Source organism: Mesoplodon mirus, assembly GCF_964341445.2.
Source record: "Mesoplodon mirus genome assembly, chromosome: 4".
Classification (NCBI taxonomy): Eukaryota; Metazoa; Chordata; class Mammalia; order Artiodactyla; family Ziphiidae; genus Mesoplodon; species Mesoplodon mirus.
This window is the reverse complement of record NC_138979.1, coordinates 79,777,764-79,797,245: the sequence shown is the minus strand read 5'-3', so window position 1 is coordinate 79,797,245 and position 19,482 is coordinate 79,777,764. Positions and strand designations below refer to the sequence as shown.

Sequence of the window (19,482 nt, the reverse complement as noted above, 5' to 3'; positions counted from 1 at the left end):
GTGCCAATATGGTCATTTCTGCCTTATGATGATAGGATGGAACAGTAGATGACTCCTAACCTGTAATACCCTCCTCACTGCCAGATCATTGCCCTTTCCAGATCCCATACATTTGGTGAGGAGCCTTTCACCTCATTGTTCTTTATCTTTCTCAACCTCCCGTCCCCCTTTTGCTAGTTACCAGCTGGATCATTTGCCTTATCTCAGGAATATATGAAAAGACTCTACCCCTGCCTCTAGGCTGTTCTACTTATGTCAGCCCTGCTTCTACCCTCATTATCTCTGTTTTCTCTACTCTCAGAACCTTGCTGGACCTTTCCTGGGGATTCTGGTCACTGAGCATCTCAGTGGAGATAAAAAGTCTAAGCAAAATTCCTCTCAACTCAGAATCCAGTGGGGCTTCCTCCAGCATGGTGTATTCAATTTGAGAATGCTGCAGCATCTCTTTGTCATTCCTTCCTGAGGCTGCAGGCTGCCCACTGAGACAAGGTCCACCCAGCGTTCCTGCTGTTCAGCTGTTGGCATCATCTCCTCATCTCTTGATCATAGGGTGGAGCCCCCCTTGACAGGCTGGCATGCTTTTAGACTGACCATTCCAGTCCTTCTTTTCTTACTGGGCCCTCATCTTTGCTCACCCCTCAGCACAGGTGGAATGGCTGGGCATACAGGTTGTAGCCAGATAGGCAATGGGGTTTCAAATGCCACATGAAGGACTGTGAACTTTTTCCTACAGGCAGTGCAGGGGCCATTACAGGGGATTCTGTCTCTACTTTGGTAAGACCATTGCTCTGGGGGTGTAGAAGAGGGTTTGCAGAGGAAAGAGGCTTGGCAAAAGAGGCAGAGGCTCAGAGAAAACCCTGTATTTCATTCCAGTTTCAAACTGTTAATTTAGTTGACACTTTATTATTTGACTGGTAAAACGGCCTGGCAGAGTACAAAGCACATGGATCCTGAGCTAGGCAGCTGTGGGTTTTAGTGACAACTCTGCCACCCAAAGCAAAACTGTTGACTCAGGGTGACTCAGGGCAAGTTAATCTGTAAAGTAGAGATTTGAATGATTATTCATAATCTCTGCAGGCTTTTTATGAGTATTCTATAAATTAAGTTTGTGACATGTTCTGAGTACCAGGAACATTGTACACTCTCAGTAACTGTTGTTACTCCCCTCCATGCCACCGTGAGATATTTGCACTGAGGTCCGACCTTGTGAAATCCCGGCATATGAAGTGGATTCTTCTGATAATCCAAATAGTGTCTCTATTAATGGACATAGATAGTATTAGTTAGGTTATGTTAATAAAAGGAATCATTTTTCTAACCATATACTAGGCTATTAAATAAAGTTCTTGCTTGACTGGTATTTAAGTCTTTTTGGAATGATTTCATGCCATAGTTTAAAACTAGTGATAAATGTGTTTCCCATTATGCATAACTTTGGATGGAACGTCCCATTAAGACTGTCATCTCTATGAGGTTATAAAACTTTGTTAAATAGGAAACAATATTTATTTCATAATTTCTTGTATATGTCAATCTGATTAGACAGATACTTCATTACTTTTGGGAAATTAATAAGTTAATGATTTATATTCTTCCCCTCTAATTACTCTCATTATATATTTTATTCAAGCAATATAATCTATATTCTTTTATTCAGAGTAATTTAGCTTATTTTAAAAGATAAAAAATAAATTATGCTTAAAGAATTTTTGGTTAAAGTCACATAAACTATTTTAGTGTTATTAAGTACCAGCATGTGAAACTTTACAATATTCTTATTATGCAGTTATCATTACGTTATTTCATGGTACCCTTTAATCTATGTAGTGTTTGCTAGCTGAGCTTCCTTTGCAAAGAATTATTTGATGACTGTGGTTTTAATTTGTGCAGTGTGTGTGTGTTTTAGTTATTGTATTCCCTAGTCTGTTTTATAGCAACTTATAATATGAACTGTTTCTTTTGGGAGATGACTAGGACATTGCTGGAAACATATTGGCCTAGCATCATTTGTCAAGATCAATGGTCTATAAACTTGCTCTTAATTTTAACTTTAATTGTGAAAACAAATTCAACAATGGCTACAAGATTTATGTAAGTCATAGCTGCAGTGTTTATATGTTCCATTTAATATGCATTTAACACATTTATTGCTTCTCAAAGTGTATTTTAAAAGATTTGTGTTCGATTACCTTAGTTGCAAAATAAATTGGGCATATAAGTCCTCTGTGGAAAAACAGATTATTATTTCTTCTTTATAGTACAAAACAGACTCTTGACTTAAATCTTTGTGCCATAAACCTGTTTTCTAAGCAGGACAGGACACATTATGCACTTGGGTTTTTGGCTGAATACTGACTGGACAAAATGTCTATCCAAAGAAACCTAGAGTTGATTCTCATTATTCACTATAGTTATCTTTTAGAAAGTCACCATGATCACTAAATTAGTGAGCAATGGGTCATTACTCATAAGGGAAATACAGGAATAGGTTCCTGTAAGCTTCTGGTCACATTTTGTTGACCTATTAATACATAACCTTGTTTTATATGTGTTTCTGTTTAAAGACACCTTATTTAATATATATTATTGACTCATTAACATTGAACTCACAACCAACAGCTCTGTAACTCATGCCTGAACAAAGCTTATCTCCCACAGGTATTTTCTCCACAAGGCACAGCATAGCCTACTTGGGCTTAGGGACATTAGACAGCTCTGGGGCCATTATAAACAGCAGGATGGCCAAGAAAAAGCAAAGCAATGTGAAAAAGTGGCACTCAGTGAACCTCAAAATGGTTATTTGTTTACGGTATGAGATCTGAGACAGGAAGCGAGAACCTCACCTTGTTTGACCGCAACTGGGAACGCGTGCATTGGGCAACTCCAATTTTTTGTCACCCTGTGGCAGGTCCATGAATGGACCTGGGAAGTGCTGCTGGGGTTACAAATACATTTTATTGAGTAGGCGAATTCACAAATACAGAATTCATGAATAATGAGGCTCAACTGTAGTTAGAATAAAGTAATATTGAGGCCACATGTATGCCTTGAATGACAAGTTGAGTAGTTAAACTGTTCCTTCCCAAGAGCTGAATCTGGTAGAAGTGAGTAGAGCTAAGCTTTCCTACTGGGAAGGGCTGGATTCTCTACCTGATGCTAACACTTGAGACCTGTTAGATGTTCTTCGCCTCTCCTGGGTCACAGTCCCTGCCTCCACTTGCACGAGTGAATTGCCTTTGGCCTGCTATGACCCTGCAGTTAGCTTCCCCATCCTGTCCTAGTCTCTGAGTTGGGAGACATTAAGAATGTGGTGATGAAGAAAGCAGGCTGTGCATTCCCATGTCCTGGGTTCAAATTTTGGCTCTATCACTTACTACCTGCCGGCCCTCGGGCAGGGCTCCTCAGCTTTTTTGCACATTCTTTTCTTCTCTATAAAATGGTTATAATAATGTATTATATGATATCTAATATATATATCAGAAATTTAAGACAGGAGTTGGTGCGTAAGCCCTCACATGTAAACTGTCAATCCACTCAGTTATCCATACCCAACTCGCCTTTTCATTTTTCTTAAGGATTTGATGATGCACCACCAACAAAAACAACACCCCCCCAAAAAAACATTAAGGAAGAGAATTAAGGTGAAAAGTTCCAAAGTGTGAAAAGGTGAAGCTGAGGTGATGCTACAACAAACTGTTGGGTTAGGGAGAGAGAAACTCTCATTTTGGCCCTGAGTTGACCAGTTCCCAAAAAGAAAGGCCTGATTCTCATTATTATAAAAGCAATTGTTCAGGAAGCACACAGCTGTTTCTGGAACTGAGTAATTTCTTTCTTGGTTCTTCATAGGACCCCTTGGTATTCAGATGCCAGTTACACTGATTTGTAATACGTTTATGTGTACCTGTGTCTCTCCCTCACCTTGGAATCTTGGAAGCTGGGTGTTATCTCATTGATTTCAGATCTCCAGGTCTAGCGCGGAGATGCTAACTCTGCTGTGGAATTCCTGCTTCTGATGATGTGATTGCCAAAACACCTGTCTCTACAAGAGCCCTGTGTTTGCTCTTCCCCTGATTTTATCATGGATCACAGACATGCAGCTCTAGTGCAGAAAAAGGCACTGGGTGTTCTGTATAGATACTGAAGGCATAAGAGGCAAATAAAGAGGCTGAGTCTAGGGTGGCTTGTGTATGGGGCCACATGGACTTGGAGGACACAGTGGCTGGGGCCCTAAAGCCATATGCTCCATACTTTTGGTTCATGCCCCTTGATTATTAAATATTTAAAAACACATACCCCTGTGTATGCATTTGTTTACCTGTAGATTGCATATATGAAGTTCAAAGCTCATGTAATTTATACATTATAATGTGCATTAAGAAGAGGTTGGAAAAAAAAGACTACTGTTCTCAAAGTAGATTGTAGAGATAGTTGCATAACTCAGAAAATTCACTAAATATTATTCATTCAATTACACACTTTAAATGGGTGACTTTTCTGTTATGTAAATTATGCCTTCATAAAGAAGTTTAAAAAAGGAAGGATGAGGTGGAGATGGGATTAACAGTATATAAACATCTTAAAACATATTATAAATATAAAAACCCCTTTTATTTTCATCCGATGTATTGAGAACTAAATACTATTGTTACTAAGAGCAATGTGATTAAACAGTATCCTTAACATTTTTAATCACTTAATTGTTTTATTAAAAAGCTCATTTTAGGAGTCTAAGTACCACTCTATTACTTTCGCCTGTGCTTAATCATCAGCATTCTCTTTAGCCCATAGTTTCTTTGCAAGGATCTTTTTCAGTAAAACTCAATAACATCTTTAAATGTCTCCAGCCAGTTGTGTGGGTGCACGTGCATGCGTGCGCACTTACACACACACACACACACACACACACACACACACAAACACGAGTTTCTCAGTTTGCAACACAGGGATCCTGAGAACCTGTGGCCTGTGATCTCTGTACTGTGAAATTTCCATTTTCCCCTCAGAGCAGCTCAAAGTCGCTTGTGATTGGCTGATACATGGATTAGGTGTGGGGACCACATTCTCTTCCCTTTCCTGACTTTATTAGCACCTTTCACTAGGGGAATTGCATGTGTATACTTTTTGGTTTGTTTGTGTTTTTATTATTATAATTTCTTATCTGTCTCCTCCTTCAGGATGCACACTTCCTGAGTTCAGGGACTTTGTTTTGTTCATTGTGGCGTTGTCAGCACTTTGATCCATTCTTGGCACAAATTCGTGGCTCAGTAAATGTCGTCAAACGAGTGAATCAACCCGTATATTAAAGTTTAGCAATGGTTAATTCTTCTCAATTTAAAAATAAAGATAACTATACATAGAAGTTCTGTTACTTAATTCCTGCCCACACTGAGATACGTTCACTCAACTTTGGAGACCACTGCCTGTGGGTGTGTGTAATGTGAGGAGCAGAAGAGGAGGTGAGAGGTAGGGAGGGAAGCAGCACAGGCACGGGGCCAGTAAGAAATATCCTGTAGTGAGAGATCAGACTCTCTGTTCTGACATCTGGCATTTGGGTCAGACCCCTCTTACCAGTATTAACTTATAAAGGGAAGGAGTGAAAGAGCTAAATCAGAAAATGAAATAGGTAAATGCAATTCCTCATTTAGAACAATGTAAGGCATGCTTGAAGTACAGTGCAAAAGGGGCTGCTGGTGGTGTCTGAGGGATTTGTAAGATTGGAAGAGTGACATTGTGACATATGACTCTCCACAGTGGCAGGACTGGCAAGGACCAGAAAGTACTCAGGTGAATTGCATCATTTCGGTTTGTTTTAAAGAGCTGCCTTGTAGTGTGGTTAAAATCCAGTTGGTTCAGTTTTTTTTTTTTTTTTTAATGATGAGTTTTATTGAGGTGTAATATACATAGACTAAAATTTGCCCTTTGGAGGTAAATAGTTGTCTGAGTTTGAGAGAAACAGTCATGCAACCACCACCACAAACATGGTATAGACTGTTTCTTATCACCCCTAAAGTTCCCTTGTCCTCTTGCAGTTAATCCCCTCCTTTTCCCCAGCCACCACTGATCTTGTTTCGGTCCACATAGGTTTCCTTTTTCCAGAAGGTCATAAAAGATGGTATCATACAGTATATAGCCTTTTGTGTTTGGCTTCTTTCACTTAACATAATGCTTTTACGTTGATATCTGTGTTGTTTTGTATATTAAAAGTTCCTTTTTATTGCTGAGTAGTGTTCCATTGTATGGATGTACCATATCTTTAAAATCCATTCACTAGTTTATGGAGAGTTGGGTTGTGTTGTTTTTGATAACTCTAAAAACAATTTCCATAAACTCATGTACAGGTCATTGTATGGACATCTGTTTCAGTTTCTGTTGCGTGAATACCTATAAGTGGGATTGTTGGGCCACGTGGTAAGTATATGTTTAATTGTATAGGAAACTATCAAAGTGTTATCCTAAGTGTTTGTACTAGTTTGCTTTCCTATCAGCAACACAGGAAAGCTCCAGTTGCTCAGCATCCTTGCCAGCACTTTGTGTTGTCCATTTTTTGCATGTTTGTTTGTTTGTTTGTTTTTGGTTGTTCTAGAAGATAGTTGGTTTAGTTTTGAGTGTGATGGTATGGGCATGGTCTTACGTTCATTTTTCTCTTTAATTCTTTAATTTGTTGTTATCACTTCTCTTTTTCTTGAGGAAGTCTTCCACCTTGCTTTTCCCCTTCACTGCCTTCGTTTGTATAGACTGTAGGATTAACACCTCATTAAATACTGTCCAGTTCTATTTCTGCATATTCGTAGTATGCATTACACACTACTTTGCTCCCTGCTGAACTCTTACTGTTAGATCATGAACTTCTTGTGGGCAGGTTTCTTGCCACTCGGATAAGAACCAACAGGCACTCAGGTAACATTCTATGTTGATTGAGTTGTAGCGGATAAGAAAGAGTAGAGTCAGTCTTGAAAAAATTATTATTTTAAAAAGACTCTAATTTATAATCTTTTGGTATGTAAGGTGTTCTTGGTAGTTTTTTTAGGACTTAAGAGAAGCATATTTGCCAGCTTTTCAGTTCTGAATTGGGGATCAATTGGCAGAACGCTGTTATTGATATTATTGTTTAAGCTATTAGTATAAGGACTTTTTAATTGCTTATTAAATTAGTTACATCACTATGTGTTCTTCTTTTAGTTCGTCACTTCTGAAGTGCCCATTGAAATGCCTCCTGTCGAAGCAGTTAGGCTTAGTTGGGCTTGGTTTCAAATTCTGCCAAATTTCAGTCTCTCTTCAAATTCAGTTGTAAGCATAATTAATGTTTTAGACAGATAATAATATAGATTTATCCCTACAACTTTGGTTATCTTGGGTCATATCATTTCAGTGATCGCACTATAAAGATTTGGGCTTGGTTTCAAGTTCTGCCCATTTTCAAGCTCTCATTAAATTCCACTGGAAGCACAATTAATATCTCAGACAGATAATAATACAGATTTATCCCTATAACTTTGAGTGTCTTGGGTCAAATCTTTTCAGTGACTGCTTTATAAAGACTTATTGAAAACTGATGTCTCAGTATTAATTTTTGGTGTTTCTTATATAAGTACTCTCAAGTGGATATAGCAACGTTGATAAGGACTGAATTTATCAGGCTCACATGTGTATGATCATGCATTGCTGCGGACAATTTCCTAGTATTTCATGTTAGTTATTTCTCTAAGCACATTTTCATATATATAGTTCCAAAGAAAATCTCACCTGAGTGTTTTCCAAAGAGCCCATTTTATTCCCAAGCCCACAGGCAAATTTTTATTATTCCAAGGACTTGAAGGCTCAGCTCTAAATATTCTGAAGAATATTATGTTATTCTCTGTCCTGGACATTTATATTCCAACTCTGATATTTAACAATGCTGTTTCAGAGTTTTAAATAAGAGGGGGGGGATGCCCAAAACAAATGGTTTCAACAGAGAAGGTAGTTCAACTTTAAAGTGCTTTACTCATGCCTCCCTCTTTCTTACACATTTTGTTCCAATCACCAGCTTTCGGCTAGCAGGGTAAAACAAGGGAAGGTGGGCCGGGACTGTACCAGTGGTTCCAGCTCGTGGGGGTAGTGTGCCTGTTGAGGGCTTTTGAAAATATGTATGATGTTTCTGATTGTCAGAAGGATGAGGGGACATGGCTGGCATTTGAAGGTGAGGTATGGCATTGATAACTGCTATCCTACAATGTGTAGAACAGTCCCATACAATGAAGAATTGTCCTGCTCCAAATGCTAATAATATCCCCCCTGCTACTGAGCAGTGCTGAACTAGATGAGCCTGTGTTTTAGTTCCCAGCACTGTGGACCTGAACAAGTTGCATTTTCCTTACCTGTAAAGTTGGAGTAAAAGTGCATATTGTATAAGATCATTGTGAACATTGCTGATGATGGAAGTAAAGCAGTGAACACAGGACCAGATACATAGCAGGAAGTAGCAAGGCATCATTGGCTCGAGTGGCTTTCCAGCCTACTCAGTGTAAAACCCAGGATCTTGGCAGTGACCTACAAGGACTTGGCCTGATCTGACCTACTTCCCTCTGAACTCATCTCCTGCAGTTCTCCTTCCTGCCTGTGCTCCAGTCACACGCTGGCCTCCTGTCTGTTTCTCCATCTCCCTGAGAGATCAGCCTGTCTCTGGACCTTCTGCACTTGTTCTTTCTTCTGTGTGGAAGGCTCTTCCTCTACATGCATCCACTTGGCGCTCCTCCCTCACTTCCTTCCTTTTGTTCTCTGCTCACTTTATCTGAAGGAGGCTTTCCTGATATAAGATATAAAAAATGGCAGTCTGGCTCTCAGCAGCCACCCCTTCCCTTCAGCTCTTGTTCTTTCCCTTACCATCACCCAACATACCAAATAATTTTTTGCTCATTGTCTGTCTCTTTCAAGTAGAACATTTTTATTCAAGATTTTCTTGATGTGGACCATTTTTTATAAAGTCTTTACTGAATTTGTTACAGTATTGCTTCTGTTTTATGTTTTGGTTTCTTGGCTGCGAGGCATGTGGGAGGGATCTTAGCTCCCTGACCAGGGATCGAACCTGCACCCCCTGCATTGGAAAGTGAAGTCTTAACCACTGGACCACCAGGGAAGTCCCTAGAGCATACATTTCATGAAAGCAAGGACTCTTGTTCACTGATGAATCCCCAATTTAATATCCCCTAGTACATAGATGCTAATAATGTTTACTGAATGAATGACTTATTAAAAATAACAAAGGAGAAGAAGTTATGATTGTCTTGTGTACATATGCTGTGTGTGTGAGAGAGTGACCGTGTGTGTGTGTGTGTGTGTGTGTAATAAAGTTATACTTTCTAGTAAATAGTTTCTAATCCAGATGATGGAATTAATCATTTATGGGAATCTCTCCATCTAAACAATTTTAAGAAACTTTGAAAGAGATAACAGACACCAGGTTGTCTAAGAATCGAATTTCTCTACCCTCTACTCATTCAACTCTGTGATTCTTCCTTCACTTTTAATTGAGGAAAGCATGATCCTTTTATTTTTATAAGAGACTGCTTTAAGGGTATAATGATATGATTATCTTGGAGTATGTGTTTTGAAATTGGTTGCAAAATTTCTAGAGGTCATCAATAATATTATCCATAGCATATTAGAATGATTGAGTTTTCTTATCTGCTTGGAGGAGGTATAATTGTTCTCTGGCTAGATGATAGATATTTGCTGCTTCTGTTGATATAGGCATGGACTTGGGAAATGCTTTTAAGGGTTACGTTATTAAAAAAAAAACACTGGCTTTATGTTTTGGGATTAGGGGAATGATAAACTGTGCAAGATGCCTATTTAAAAGATAGGTATTTGCATGTAAAATTTCCTTCTTGCCATTGATAGGTCCAAATATTTCTCTGATAGGTTTTGTGAAAATATGAATTACCTTCTCTTATACCCAGTGTGTATTGTTAAGACTCATGAAATTATTTGTTGGATAGTGCTTGATTTTCAAAACTGGGGTCTATAGCTGCATGACAGATAATAAATATTCTGATAAGGGAATCAAGGAAGTGTGTGTGTGTGTGTGTGTGTGTGTGTGTGTGTGTGTGTCAAGTGGTGGGGAGCAATTCAGTCAGCAAGTAAATATTCATTGAGTGCCGTAGCCAGAGAAACATGTACCTTTAGCATGAGTATTACATTGATTTACCTCTAGGTATGATCAAGTCACTCAACTTGACCTATACCCCTCTTCTCCTTCAGCCCAATTTTTTGAAAATCAGTTAATCTGTTGCCTCCTTTTCTTCCTTTCCCACTTCCTTGTGAACCTTCCTCCTCATGCCACCAACACATGTCATACCAAGATTACCAGTAATCTCTCTTGCACCACATGGATGCTTTTAGGACTGATCTTAACTAGCCTGCAAGCAGCACTTGATGCTCTTAACCACTTCCTCTATAACATATTCTTCCTTTGTCTTCTGTTTCGGGTTCTGTTTGTCATAAGGTAACGCCACACTATTTGTTTCCTCTCTGGCTATGTCATTTTAGTCTCCTTTGCAAGCTTATCCTGCTCTAACAGATTAAGTGCTGGAGTTGCTTAAGGCTCATCCCATTTTTCCATTTTGTACTCTTCTTGTCAATCTTATCCATTGCTGTGCTCCCAATTGTCATCAGAATGTCAATCTCCAAGGTCTGTCTCTAGACCTGACCTCTCTTAGCTCCACAATCCTGTGCCCAGATGACAACTTGGCTTCTCCAGCTGAACTTCTCAAACACAAAGAAGCCAAGACTGAGCTCTGGATTTCCCTTCAAAATCTGGACTTTTGAGTGAATGGCTCTAGTACACTTTAATTGGGCTGGACTCAATCCCGACATCTCCTCTTTCTTATTCCCTTTATTGAGTCCTGTCAACTCAACATCATTACGGTTTCTCACTACCTGCCCGCTTTTCTCTACTAATAGAACAAGAAGACAAAAAAATGAGAAGACAGCTCTAAACAACACAAACAGCTCCAACTGACTGACATATATAGAACCTGGAACTGCAGAACTGACTGTAAGCTGGGCCATAAAGAAAGCCCTCAATTGTAGAGGAATGAAAACATCAGGATTTTCTTTCTGATTTAATCATTAGGAATTAAGCTTAGAAATTAATAACATAAAGATAACTAGACAATCTCATTTTTTAAAGAAATTAAGCATTGTACCTCTAGAAAAACCTATGTATCATAGAAGAACTTAATATAGAAATTAGGAAGTATTTTGCATTAAATGGTAATGATAATTTGACATAATACTCATGGGATGCAGCAAACTCAGTGCTTAAAGGTGACTTTATAACAAATGCATAAGTATGAGTACAGTCTGAAAATCAGTATCTAATTTTCCATACCAAGAATTTAAATGAAGAAAAGAAACTTAAACCCAAAGGGTGTAGGAAGAAGGAAAGAGTAAAATTAAGAACAGAAATCAATAAATCAATAAAGGAAAAGTTAGTTTTAGAGAGATTAAGAAACTAATAAGCCCCTTGTAAGACTGATCAAGAAAATAAGAGATAAAGCATATTACCAGTAGACTATTACATATTGAATTGGAAACCCTGGTCAGTGCAGGAAGGAAATATAGTTATTTTAGAAAAGATTAATCAAAATTTTCATCATTTGAAACTAATTTAGTGGCTTAAACTGAAAACCAGAATTAATTATAATTTACAGACAAATTATTAGAGTTAATAAATGACCTCAACAAGGTGGTTGGAATTAGAATCCATTTATAACAATATAAAACAATATAAAAACAATTGACTTAATTTTCTATATACAGCAGCTCACAATGAAAATATAATAAAAATGTCAATAACTTCAAAACTCTGAGTTACCTAGCAATTGATTTAGCAAAATATGGGCAAGATGCTTATTATGAAAGTTTAAACAATATAACTGATGATTGCTAAAGACTGTTTAAAGTTGTACAGATACCACATGATTCAGTGATCTTGCTCCCTGGTATTTACCTAAATGAGTTGAATACTTATGCCTGTGCAAAAACCTCGCAGAGATGTTTATAGCCAAAATTGCCAAAAATTGGAAGCAACCAAGATGTTCTTCAATAGTTGAGTGGATAAACAAACTGGTATATCCACACAATGGAATATTATTCAGCAATAAAAATAAATGAGCTGTCTATCAAGCCACAAAAGGCATGGAGGAAAATTAAATGCATAAGTGCAAGAAGCCAGTCTGACAGTATGGTACTGGCACAGAAACAGAAATATAGATCAATGGAACAGGATAGAAAGCCCAGAGATAAACCCATGCACATACCTTATCTTTGATAAAGGAGGCAAGAATATACAGTGGGGAAAAAACAGCCTCTTCAATAAGTGGTGCTGGGAAAACTGGACAGCTACATGTAAAAGAATGAAATTAGAACACTTCCTAACGCCATATACAAAACTAAACTCAAAATGGATTAAAAACCTAAATGTAAGGCCAGACACTATAAAACTCTTAGAGGAAAACATAGGCAGAATACCCTATGACATAAATCACAGCAAGATCTTTTTTGACCCACCTCCTAGAGAAATGGACATAAAAACAAAAATAAACAAATGGGACCTAATGAAACTTAAAAGCTTTTGCAAAGTAAAGGAAAGTTTAAACAAGATGAAAAGACAACCCTTAGAATGGAAGAAGATATTTGCCAGTGAAGCAACTGACAAAGGATCAATTCCAAAAATTTACAAGCAGCTCATGAAGCTCAATATCAGAAAAACAAACAACCCAACCCAAAAATGGGCAGAAGACCTAAATAGACACTTCTTCATAGAAGATATACAGATTGACAACAGACACACGAAAGGATGCTCAACATCTCTAATCGTTAGAGAAATGCAAATCAGAAGTACAATGAGGTGTCACCTTATACCTGTCAGAATGACGATCATCAAAAAAATCTACAATCAGTAAATGCTGGAGAGGGTGTTTGTTTAGAAAAGGGAACTTTCTTGCACTGTTGGTGGGAATGTAAATTGAATACTATGGAGTTTCCTTAAAATAAAAATAGAACTACCATATGACCCAGGAATCCCACTACTGGACATATACCCTGAGAAAACCATAATTTAAAAAGGGTCATGTACCACAGTGTTGATTGCAGCTCTATTTACAATAGCCAGGACATGGAAGCAACCTAAGTGTCCATCGACAGATGAATGGATAAAGAAGATGTGGCACATATATACAATGGAATATTACTCAGCCATAAAAAGAAACTAAATTGGGTGATTTGTAGTGAGGTGGATGGACCTAGAAACTGTCATACAGAGTGAAGTAAGTCAGAAAGAGAAAAACAAATACCGTATGCTAACACACATTTATGGAATCTAAAAATAAAAAAAAATTGTTACGAAGAACCTATGGGCAGGACAGGAATAAAGGCGCAGACATAGAGAATGGACTTGAGGACACGGGGAGGGGGAAGGGTAAGCTGGGATGAAGTTAGAGAGTTGCAGGGACATATATACACTACCAAATGTAAAACAGATAGCTAGTGGGAAGCAGCCGCATAGCACAGGGAAATCAGCTCGGTGCTTCTTGTCCATGTAGAGGGATGGCATATGGAGGGTGGGAGGGAGACGAAAGAAGTAGGAGGTATGGGGATATATGTATATGTACACTTGATTCACTTTGTTATAAAGCAGAAACTAACACACCATTATAAAGCAGTTATACTCCAATAAAGATGTTAAATGAATCTACAATGTTCTTTTTTTTTTTTTTTTATGGCTGCAAATCTTGTGATGGGAAGAATATACTATCCTGGTTCACCCAGTCATGTCACATGAGTCCTTAAAAATGGAAGAGGAAGGCAGAAGACTGCATCAGAGAGCTGCAGTGTTAAGAAGGACTTTCATGGCTGTTTCTGTCTTTAAAGGTGAAGAAGAGGGCCAAGGCACTTAGGCAGCCTGTAGAAGTTGCAAAAGGCCCTCAGCTGATAGCCAGCAAGAAAATGAGAACTTTTTTGTGTGGAATGACCAAGACACAGATTTTCCTCCAGAGCTTCCAGGAAATTATGCAGCTTTGTCAACACCTTGACTTTAGCTTGATGAAATGTGTATTGGACTTCTGACATCCAGAATTGAAAAATAATAAATTTATCTCAATAAACCACTAAGTTTATGGGTTTTAAAAAAAATTATAGCAGCAATAGCAAACAAATGCTTGTGGTTTGGTTTTTTCTAATCCAATTGGAGTGCTGAATTATTGATTCCAAGTAAAGGATAAAAGGTTAACTCTGCATGTTGTAACCCCTAGATCAACCACCAAAAATTTACACAAAGGGATATAGTCAGAAATCACAATTGATACATTAAAATGTCACACTAAGAAAATGTTTAAATCTAAACAGTGCAGAAAGAGGAAACAGAACAAGTAGCAGAGGAAACAAACAGGAAACGATAAAATCCTAGACCTAGGTACAAACATATCAATTATTACATTAAATGCAAATGGTCTAAACAAACCAACTACAAAATAGAGATGTCAAAATGGATTTGAACAGCAAGAAGAGAACTGTTTTAACTGTGACATGTATACAAAAAACAATAGTTTGGTACAGGCACAAAAACAGAAATAAAGATCAATGGAACAGGATAGAAAGCCCAGAAATAAACCCATGCACCTATGGCCAATTAATCTATGACAAACGTGGGAAGACTATAAAATGGAGGAAAGACAGTCTTTCAGTAAATGGTGCTGGGAAAACGGGACAGCTACATGTAAAAAAAATTAAATTAAGGGCTTCCCTGGTGGCGCAGTGGTTGAGAGTCCGCCTGCCGATGCAGGGAACACGGGTTCATGCCCCGGTCCGGGAAGATCCCACATGCTGCGGAGCAGCTGGGCCCATGAGCCATGGCCGCTGAGCCTGCGCGTCCAGAGCCTGTGCTCCGCAATGGGGGAGGCCACAACAGTGAGAGGCCCAAGTAAAGAAAAAAAAAAAAAATGAAATTAGAACATCCTTTAACACCATACACAAAAATACACTCAAAATGGACTAAAGACCTAGATTTAAGACCAGACACTATAAAATTCTAAGAGGAAAATATAGGCAGAACACTCTTTGACATAAATCACAGCAATATCTTTTTCTATCTGTCTCCCAGAGTAATGGAAAAAAACAAAAAACAAAAAACAAATGAGACCTAATTAAACTCAAAAGCTTTTGCACAGCAAAGGAAATCATAAAGAAAACAAAAAGACAATCCACAGAATGGGAGAAAATATTTGCAAACGATACAACTGACAAGGAATTAGTCTCAAAAATTTACAAACAGCTCATGCAGCTCAATATCAAAACAACAAACAACCCAATCAAAAAATGGGCAGAATACCTAAAGAGACATTTCTCCAAATAAGACATACAGATGGCCAAGAGGCACATTAAAAGATGCTCAACATCACTAATTATTAGAGAAATGCAAATCAAAACTACAGTGAGATATCATCTCACACCAGTCAGAATAGCCATCATCAAAAAATCTGCAAACAATAAGTGCTGGAGAGGGTGTGGAGAAAAGGGAACCCTCTTACACTGTTGGTGGGAATGTAAATTGGTACAACCACTATGGAGAACAGCGTGGAGGTTCCTTAAAAAACTAAAAATAGAGCTACCATATGATTCAGCAATCCCACTTTTGCATAAATATCTGGAAAAAAACATGGTTTGAAAGGAGACATGCACCACAGTGTTCAGTGCAGCACTGTTTACGATAGCCAAGACGTGGAAGCAACCTAAATGTCCATCGACACATGAATGGATAAAGAAGATGTGGTACGTATATACAATGGAATATTACTCAGCCATTAAAAAGAAAGAAATAATGCCATTTGCAGCAACATGGATGGACCTGGAGATTATCATACTAAGTGAAGTAAGTCAGACAAATAGCATACAATATTGCTTATATGCAGAATCTAAAAAAATATGATACAAATGAACTTATTTACAAAACAGAAACAGACAGACTTAGAGACACGAACTTATGAACTTATGGTTACGGGGTGGGGAAGTGTTGTGGAGAAGGATAGATTGGGAGTTTGAGATTAACATGTACACATTGTCATATTTAAAATAAAATGCCTTTCCATGAATAAAAATTAAAAAAAAAAACAGACCTTCAAAATACAGAAGCAAAGACTGACATAACTGAAAGGAGAAATAGACAAATTCACAGTTATAGCTAAAAAAACGAACACCTCTTCAATAATAACAAGTAGTAGAGTATAAAAGCACTAAACTGTTAACCAACTAGATCTAATAGATATCTATATAACACTCCATTAAATGCAAATTGACTAAAAATATTTCTAGATGAACAGAGAAACAATTGTTTTGAGCATATTTGCAAGTTAAATTATTAGATGTGAATTAAATAATGTACTTGTGTCTTGCTAATGTGAAATACAAATTTATGTTTAGAGTAGCAGTTTTAAAAGCAGCATAGAGTCGTAAAATACTTAAAAATTTTAAAGCAGGAATGACCCAGTATGAAATAAATTTAAAAGCTTGGTAACATTGTAATATTAAAAATTTACTCTATGTGAAGCATTATTCTAAGTACTTTTTATGGACTAACTCATTCAGTCCTCACAAGATCCATATGAGGTAGTTATATTTAAACTTATGTATAAAAATGGAAATAATAATGAGACAGCTCTTAAGTAACTTGAGTTAAGATATCAAAATATGACATTATGATAGTATTATCAGTAGTAATAAAAAATAGCTTTTCCTGACTGAACACTTTCTCTGTATCAGATACTCAGACACTGGGACTTAACACTTTATCTCATTTTGTCTGTAAACTAGGTGATACAATCCCCAGTGGATAGGTGAAAAAATTGAGACTTAGTGTGATAGTACACCTAAGTAGAACATAAAAAAGTAAAATTCCAACCTGTGGAGTCTGTCTCTAGAATCCATTCATCTCCACATTGCCTACTGAAGATACCAAGTTCATCCTGGGATGCTAATGGTCAACAGGCAAGAGCTGTAGAGTCATACTGTCCTGACCTTCAAAAGGCAGTGACTTCCCAATGACTACATGTCCTGGGCTGGGTACAAATGCATGAAGTCCTTGATGTTTGAAAATGCTTTTTGCCATGGCTCTTGGTCTTTTTTGTCCTCAGCCAAATGTGGCAATGTGAGTACAGACCAAATTAGAGTGACTTGACCACACTGTACTTTTTCATATTGGTAAGATTTATTCTGAGGCACTTGACACAGAGAATAAGGGTTATTGCTCCAAATTTGATTTTAATCTGATTCCTAATGCGTCCGCCTTGTTATATCTTAAATTACTTCCTTTCTTGCATAGCATTCACCATAATGTATCATATTTGTCTGTGAAGCATTCCTATCACTCACACCCAACTGCTTGTGGGAAGCATTTTCTCTAAATCTTTCATTCTCAAGCTGCAGCTCTGGAGGTGGCTTTTCTTAAGATTTCCATTAGAGAACTTTTGCCAGTTCTTCTGATCTGGTACACTGGAATAAGGGCAGACCTCTCACTCTTATTTTAATATAAATTTTAAAGATACTAGATGGAATCCTAGTTGATATGAGCAGTTGTTTGTCCTTCAAAGTGCACACTTAACTCTAGAAAAGAAGATGATAAGCTTAAAGCAGGATTGACAAACTACAGTCTGCTGCCTGTTTTTATAAATAAAGTTTTATTGGAACACAGGTAAATTCTTTCATTTTGGTATTATCTATGTCTCCTTTGGTGTCACAACAACAGAGTTGAGTAGTTTGACCACCATCTCACCCTCAAAGTCTACAATATTTACTAACTGGCCTTGTACAGAAATTGTTTGCTGACTCTGGGTTTAGAGACATAGAAAGGGACTCCCTTGAACATACTGGTTAAAAGATGCTGTTATTTTTCTAGTAAATGTCTTTTGCTCTGCTTTCTCTTGAGAGGAGATAAAAAAAGAAGCCTTCTTATTTAATTTTTATTTTTATTCCTGTTTTTTTTCAAGGTTTATTAAGGTATTACTGACAAATAAAAATTGCATATATTTAAGGTATACAGTGGTCAATTTAATATATATTACAAAATGAGCACCACAATCAAGTTAATTAATATCTCCATCACCTCATATACTTAACATTTTTATGTGCGTGTGTGTGCTGAGAACACCTAAGATCTACTCTCTTAGCAAATTTCAAAAATACATGGTGATTATAAAAATAAAAATGACAAAGAGATGAGTGTCAGCAAGGGTGTGGCAAATAGGGAACACTTACACACTGGTGGAAATATACATTGGTCTAGTTATTATGGAAAACAATATGGAAGTTCCTTAAACAACGAAAAACTAGAATTAAACCAGCTATCCCGTTTCTGGGTATATATTCAAAGGAAATGAAATCAGTGTCTCCAAGAGATATCTGCATCCCTTTTCACTGCAGCATTATTCACAGTAGCCAAGATTTGGAAAAAAACCTAGATGGCCATTGAAGTATGAATAGATAAAGAAAATGTTGTATATACATGCGTATACAGTGGGATATTATTTAGTCATAAAAAGAAGGAAATTCTGTCATTTGTAGCAACAAAGATGAACCTGGAGTGCAATGAGTGAAATAAGCCAAACTCAGAAAACAGTCTTTTAATGTCACATTTTTTGTGTCAACCTTATAGTTTCATGCATTCATTGCTTTAACTTTTCTGTAACTACTCTGATAAAAAGATCTTAAAAATTCAGTTCCATAAGAATGCTTTTCCTGATATTTGTAGATGTTACCAATCAAATGTTTCAATCTTGATCACTTAATGGGAAGGGTAAGATTCTTGAGTCATGTTTTCCACTTTAATGTGCCCTGACAGCACTGAGTAGCTTCATGTTCTTTCTTCTTGTCTTCTGTTTCCTAGGAAGGGCCTGTAGAGACGCACTCTTTCCCAGAGTGACTTCCTGGGTCTTCATGCAGCCATGGATCTGGATAAACCTTCTGTCTGGGGCTCTTTAAAACAGCGGACCAGGCCTTTGTTAATCAACCTGAGCAAGAGGAAGGTGAAAAAGAACTCAGACAAACCCCTGGACTTACGGGCCAGGCATTGTCTGGACCGCCGCCTCAGCCTCTCCGTCCCTGACCTCCTGGAGGCTGAGGCCCTGGCCCCGGAGGGGCGGCCTTACTCCCGGCCCCAGTTGTCCTACACCTCGGTGCCTAGCAGCCTGTCTACAGCAGGGATCGTTCCCATAAGTAGCAGTAGCTCTTTGAAACAGTCCGAAGAAGAATTGGATTGGAGGCAGGAAGAAGCAGGCCACTTTCATGTAGTGGAAACAGACTCCCATGAGACCTACGCCTCTCCTGCCGAGGACAGGCAGGCTTCCAGCAATGGCACCTTTGATATGCTCCAGAAAACTCCCCTTGGAGAGGATGCGCCAGAAGGGCCAGAGGTGAGACCAGGGCTGGGCACTTTCCTGTTTGTCTGTCTTT

At 37.9% G+C, this 19,482-nt stretch overlaps 1 protein-coding gene across 4 annotated transcripts in view; it reads left to right on the top strand.

Moving 5' to 3' along the window:
• The window catches only part of MCTP2 (multiple C2 and transmembrane domain containing 2), a gene marked incomplete at its 3' end in the record, with an annotated part of 245,631 nt that overhangs the window by 27,305 nt on the left and 198,844 nt on the right, over nucleotides 1–19,482 (top strand). For all 4 annotated transcript variants that reach the window (XM_082619662.1, XM_082619663.1, XM_082619660.1 and 1 more), the window contains exon 2: nucleotides 18,917–19,442. In XM_082619662.1, the coding sequence (XP_082475788.1) occupies nucleotides 18,975–19,442 (468 nt within the window). In that variant the 5' untranslated portion in view covers nucleotides 18,917–18,974. The remainder of the gene's footprint in view (nucleotides 1–18,916; nucleotides 19,443–19,482) is intronic.